The sequence below is a fragment of the Notechis scutatus genome, chromosome 5 (genome assembly GCF_049901735.1).
Source record: "Notechis scutatus isolate UNSWTSFEM ecotype Mainland chromosome 5, rNotScu1.2, whole genome shotgun sequence".
Lineage (NCBI taxonomy): Eukaryota > Metazoa > Chordata > Lepidosauria > Squamata > Elapidae > Notechis > Notechis scutatus.
Window position 1 is genome coordinate 81,458,597 of NC_142013.1, and position 6,779 is coordinate 81,465,375.

Below are 6,779 nucleotides of genomic sequence, written 5' to 3' on the forward strand. Positions count from 1 at the left end.
AATCAGGTAAGGAGTATGGCGGGAGTAGGAGATACCACAAGCATGTAATGCTGAATGGGAATGGATTAGTGTGATCTACAACCAGATTGGTGGAGGAGGTTGAGGGTAGGTCATCAGAGGCCATGGGAGTGCCAGCAAGGAGTGTAGGCAAGTGTGATGACGGCATATGTGCTAGTGAGGGGCACAGATAAATGCTGGGGAATGTAGGTGGGACAGTGGACAGGCAGTGATATAGAGTAAAAAAAAATTGGAATCTTGCATTCTGTATAGAACTCCTCAGGAGAAAATGTGGCAGGAACAACTTAATGGAGTGATTTGCAATCTTCCCTGCTGGCTTCCCATTGATTTTGCTTGTGGAAAGCTGGCAGGGAAGTCTGCAAATGGGGTTCATGTGATGTGACTTGTTGCGACACTATAATTGTGAACTAGGCAGTTGAGTGCCTTGCTCGTGATTACACAGGAGCACTTCTAAGTTCTACAGCTGGAACCTTGAGAACCTGTTATAACATGATTTTTTCAGCACTTACATAACTTTGAATGGTCACTGAATGAATGGATATGTCGAAGATTACCTGTAATGTTCTGTTTATTGCATTTTTTCTTCCAGTTTCTCCACTTGTTAAAACTAACAATGTAACATGTACTATAATTGCACTGCATGTATAAAACATTTCATGTAATAAATCAAGTACCTTGGCTTCTGAAAGTTCCTGGCCAGCACTATCAAGTACAAACTCTCTTTCTTTTTCCAGTTGTTCAGCTATCTTATCTACATGAGCAAGTTCTTTACAAAGGTATTCATTCTCACTGGTCAAACTGTCCACTTGGGTTGTTACTTTCTCTTTACTATTAAGTATTTTCTTAACATGCTTCTCCAAATCAAGGTTTTTTGTTTTTAGATGTTCAATCTGGTGAGACAAACACATTTTTTATATTTCTTTTATCACAGAAACAAATGTATTAATATATTGGATAAAGTAAGACTTTGCACATGCCATTATTTCCACTTATTAATGTCTATAGAGCATTTTGAGTCATCCATCAACTATGGGATTATTTTGATTGTTGCTGAATACAAAACACTGAAAACAGGCAAGGAAAGGCATGAACAAATCTGTGTTCCCTCTAACCAATCAACCACAGAGGATACAAAATACAATTTGGCTACTAGCTTACCCTCTTGCTAAAACAAAACTCTCCTTAGCCCCTCCAAATACAAAGAAGAAAAAATACCTCACTATTTGGCAAACAACTAAGTTGCTGATATAAGAGAATCCTGCCTGGCTATCAACATATCATTTTTTCCTATACATTCTCAATTAAAACTACACTGATGGAATTACACTACAATTTTGCAACCCACTGCTGTTTGCATCGGGAGATGGGGGGAGAACAAAATACTTACTTAAACCCAAAGCCTGGAAGTTGATGAAGTAAGAAGAGTTCAGTTCATGCTGTATACATAGGCTAGAAAACCAATTCAGGTCATTTTCTACTGGTACTTGTGAAATAACCTAGACTAAATTAAATTCTCTAATTTTGTTCCCTGTAAAAAACCCTAAGCAAGCTTTCAGTGTAGGAAATGTGAGGTGGGATGAGATAGGTTGAATAACACTCCATTTTCAAATCCACATAGAACTAGTATCATAAATAGCTATTTAAGCTAAACCATAAAGTGGGAAATGTGGGGAAAGCTTCACAATATTGATTTATGAGATAACAAAAATGCCACATATAGCCCTAAGTAAAAAAATGAGTTTTCAGAATTGGGCTATGGTCAGAATTAAATTTTCTGAAGTTAGACACCAATGTATTACACTAGGTTAATGGGTAAATTAATTGAAATGTTCAAAGATATATTTTAACGAACAGAGTTTACTTCCATTTGTATTCTGGAACTCAAAATTTAGACCAAACTATCTGATCTCCATAGCTTGTTCTCTACTTTGTTCTGAAAGGAATAGATGAGATTATTTATAATATGAATACAATTCACATTTATCTAGTGATAGAATGGTTTTAATTCTCTAGATTAAGGCTCAATATCATTGATTTTTTTTCTATGTCTCTTGTCACATTCTGAATCTTTACTGGACACCTCAGAGGTCTCAGCAGTAAGCAGTTTTTATTTTGGGATAATATGGGTCATCTGTCATTTATGAAGCGGCAAAGACAAACAGACTAAAAGTAGCAAAACTAGGTTTAGTGTTAAGATTTGAAAAAAATATCTAAGTAATAAATTCTTGCCAACATTATATACTAAACTATTTAGAAAACCTACTTTGGAGAGATACTGAAGGTTCAAGCTAGTGGATCCTGCACCTGTGGGAAAAACACTACGAAGATGAGTGTAGGTTTAAGCTACATTTGATTTCTATGTTAAAAAGCAGGGTCACCTAAATTAATTAGCACAAAATAAAGGAACATGAAAATTTATCCTGCATAATAAGCAGGAAGTATTTAAATTCTACCAAATTTTCTCCCAGAAAACCATTTGATTTACACTGATTTTTCTCCAAGAACTTCAAAACTATGTTTTATTATTAACAAGTTCAGTTATGCTGTAAGATGCATGGTAACTATAGTTATAAATGTGGACTCTAAATGAGAATATGGTTTTTAAATTCTGCCCTACTAAATGTATACCAAATTTGGTATCTTCTTTCCAGAACTAAAATAGTTGAACATAGGCTTCTACTCAGATGACATACTAAACTCTCTAGTAACCGCAGGATATCTGAAAATTATCTATGGCCTAGTGAAGACATCACATTAAGAGAGGTACTAATACTGTTAGGCTTAAGAACACTCAGAACACAATAAATGATATATCATCTAATAATAATATAAATTCCTGTTGTAGCTATTATTCCATTTGCATATAGGCAATCTTGTAATCAACAACCTAATCAGGTTTGACACTTACTTTCTTAGTGATAAGCACAATCTTTATCTTTTCCTAAATAAACTTATCAACCTTGTTTTGCCATGAGGTCTGAATTCAGACTGACAAGAGCTAAACAGTCTTGATACATCTAGGCGGTTAGCTTCTCTCTATAGTATCCATAAGTAAGTGAGCTGACTCTTCTGGAGACACACAGTAAGAGACCATTAGTATAAGAGGTACTAAGTCATAATGATAAAATGTCATCACTGATCCTAGGCCATGATCTTGTCCCTTTGTCTCTATGGAGAATATAAAACCATTTTCTCACTTTACAGTAATCTAATTAAATGATATCAGTAGGCATTTATTCCATATATGGTAGTTACAAAGTAGTATAAATATATAACAACACCTCTAATTGCAGTTCCTGGATTATTTTATCTTTGTTTTTAAAGCAGTCTTCAGATTTTGAAGTTCTGTCACTTTCAGTAAATGGACCTCTTAATGCAAGCTCTTCTCTTGTTGTAATTCTCTATAAAACAATTAAAAATAACTTCATTCTAAATTTGTGATATGTATTGCTACGTTTAGCTAAAAGATGCAAGCTGTGTATTACTGCCAGATGAAAATACATTTAGCCTAATTTATTAAACTTTACTTGAAAATAAAATTGACAGGGTTCAATAGGGACTGTATTAAATGGATTCAGAAATTTTTGAAAAAAACATGCTTAAGTACTACTTATTTTGTACCATACTGAAGGGAGGATTCAAACAGGACAGTCTGTCAACATTTTTATTAGTAATTCAGTAACAGTCATTAGCTTTTTTTCAACTTGGTTATAGAATTGTAGGAATGTAATTCAGCATATCTGGAAGGAACAATACTGTGGAAGACTGACAAAGATCATGATAAACCTTTAAGTTTGGGGACATATGTGGAATCTTGAGAAAAAGCTACTGTTTTAAGCCAGACAAAATGCTACTAGTTTGTCAGAAAGCATTATGTAAATGAGGCAAGTTACAAAATAATAAGAAAAATGTAATTTCGGAGAGAACATTCTATAAGGTGGGCAGAGAAGGTATATCTTCTGGGACCCATCAAATGTAGTGGGGCAGCTGATGTAACTGGGAAGAGGTGTTCCCTCATGGTCATATGCCATAAAGGGATTTAAAGGTTAAAACCAGCACATTGAACTGGACTAAAAAAACAAACTTTATTTAATTATATATGCTGCCCAGTTTTCAGAATGAGATGGGTAGCATATAAATTTAATAAATAAATACACTGGCAACCAATATAGCTCTCAGAACAGAGATATAACATCTGCTGTTTTAGGAATGCACATAATGGCCCACACTTCTGCATTCTGTAGCAGTGAAGCTTCAGGATACTCTTCAAGGGAAGCCCCATGCAGTGCACTGCAGTAGTCCAAACTGGAGGTGATTGGAGCATGAGTAATTGTAAGCAAGATCTACCCAAAATTATTCAGAATGGGTTTAGCATAAATGCAAATATGGTATATGAAAAAATCATTTGACTGGCATTTATTCCAATACATGCACTTAATATTGCACTGTATAAGAGGACAATTATTCTGTGATATTTCTTTAAAAGTGGTTAAATAATAGAACTATTAAATGTGAATTAAAAACTCAAGACTAGTATAAAAAAATAAAATATAAATTAATCATCAATAATAGCAAATTTTACATTTAAAAAGAAATATCAGGGATATTTGTGAGAGGCTGCCTGAAAATTAGCTAGCAGCTGGGCTGATGGTGCCTTGTCCCTTTAAGACCTTTCCCTAGCCAGTCCAGCTTCTCAGCAATAAGTAGAAAAGCAGGTAGGTGTTGTGGTGGTGTAATTGGTGCATTGGAGTTGTTCTGGGAATGAGACAGGAGGTGATTTCTGTTACTTTGTGGAATTAATAAAGCAACTGATAGCCTAGGGCTAATAGATAGAAATACCATTCTTTGGTAGTAGGGCTCACAAATTGTAGTAGGCTATTACTAATAGTTAAGAGTACTAGTAGACTTGGGGAAGTGTGTAAGAAGGAACTGTAAGTACTACCCAGTATGTGCTTGTGTTACCTAAAAGCCAAGGGTGCTTGTGTTAGTTTTGGGAGCCCACTAACTTTGGGTTTTGATTTAAAAAAAAAATCTGTGATAGCATTTCAATCCAAATGCAATCCAAAGCCCTTCTGTGCTTATTTAAAATTAATTTCCATGGAACTAAATTATCAAACAGCAGAACAATCCAGTCAACCACTAAAAGACTAAGTCACATGATATTGTGGTTATCCAATTCTATGAGCCAACAATTCTGTCCCACAGCTCCCCTACTTTCTAAAAATGTCAAATGAAACCAAGACATGGAAGTAACACAGTGACAGCTGTTTCAATGTACTGGGGACAAGTGAATTGGACATGGGAAAACTTATCTTCCTAGGAAGTTTTTTTTTTTAAAACAATAACAGAAATGAACTACACAAGGAAATGTAATTTATAACTACTTATGAGGACTCTCAGAAGGAAATATTAACATGCTTTTAAATAATGAATCTAACAGTGACCCAAGTGGACTGGTCATGTATTCTACTTTTGTTGTTTGTTGCTTGTGTTGTCAGCCGCTCAGAATCACCATAGTGAAATGGGTGGCTGTATGTATCAAAAAGCTGAGATATTTCCCACATATGCCAAGGATATTTTTTTAAAAACAGGTTTATCCCTTCCAAATTAATTGCTGTTTTAAAAGTGCATGTGTTCTTGGCTACATCACTAGGATTTGGAATCTATCATGGATTTATCAAACATGGAAGCAGATAAAAAAATGATACCATAATAGAAGGAAAAATCTATACCTGAACTGTAAAACTTATTGATAGTTTTTTTAAAAAAATAAATAAAAGAACAATGAAGAATTCAGACAACATGGCCAAATTGGGAGAATTGTTCTGTTTGCAACATGAAATTCCAGCCTTTCATTTTTTCTAAAACATATAATTAACTCTTTGCATCTATACATTTTCTTCTGAGGACCAGCTTACACATACTGTACATAAACTTCTAAAGACAATAAATTTGTTTATTTGTAACTTTCCTCTTGGAAGTTAACAGAAACTGGGAATGATGACCACATCACCCCTCAACCTTCATAAAAATTACCTGAAACCCCCATTTCAGAAGAGTTGTTTCTCGACTCCCTCTCACCCTATGCAATTAACCCCAAAGTTGCTAAATACCTCTGCCAGAAGGCTGCCTTCCTTATCCTTATACCCTACGGACTCTCTGTACCTTTGCGAGAATTTCTGGTTTTTTCCTCCTCTGCCCAGGGACTTTCCTAGAGGTCATGACGGCAGCTAAACTGTGAGCGCCAGAAAGCGTACTGCCTGCCTTTTCTCATGCCTTCCCGGGTTCCTCAACTCCCTTCTCGGCTTTACCCGCTACCTCGCCTCCTTTTCCCTCTCAAGCCAGACAGGCCAATGAGCAACCAGACCGATACTCCGCGCCCACCCGCCCCGCAACTGTTCGGCAAGGGCAGCCAACTAGTTCTCCTCCCCTCCAGGCAGGCAGGCAGGCAGGCAGGCAGGCAGGTAGGCACAAGCGGCCTCGGCCCCCACGGGGCTTCTGCTAGGGACGCCGCCTGCTTCCCCGGACGCGCTGCCCCCTACCGGTTTGCCACAATAATGTCTCCTCTCGACTCCTCGGCGTCGCCTGGTAACCCACCCCCACCCCCGCCCCTTGCGCTTCCGATACCTGTGACACTCAAGCCGGCCGAGTAATGCTCCGCTTTTGACCTCACCCCGCCCTTTCATGGGCGCACGCGCGGCGCGCTTCCGCCGCTTCAACCGCCGCTCGTGCTTTAAACACCTCGCGACGACTTCGGGAAC

At 37.2% G+C, this 6,779-nt stretch overlaps 1 protein-coding gene across 3 annotated transcripts in view; it reads right to left on the reverse strand.

Annotated features, from left to right (window-relative positions):
• The window catches only part of TSGA10 (testis specific 10), a 52,751-nt gene extending 46,200 nt beyond the window's left edge, over window positions 1–6,551 (reverse strand). For 2 of the 3 annotated variants that reach the window (XM_087967145.1, XM_026666816.2), the window contains exons 1-3: window positions 6,184–6,534; window positions 3,300–3,419; window positions 693–908 (exon numbers count right to left, since the gene is read on the reverse strand). In XM_087967145.1, the coding sequence (XP_087823271.1) occupies window positions 693–908; window positions 3,300–3,419; window positions 6,184–6,240 (393 nt within the window). In that variant the 5' untranslated portion in view covers window positions 6,241–6,534. Of the gene's footprint in view, window positions 1–692; window positions 909–3,299; window positions 3,420–6,183 lie in introns of all 3 variants that reach the window. The other variant, XM_026666814.2, reaches the window with a different exon arrangement.
• Window positions 6,552–6,779: the final 228 nt, after the last annotated feature.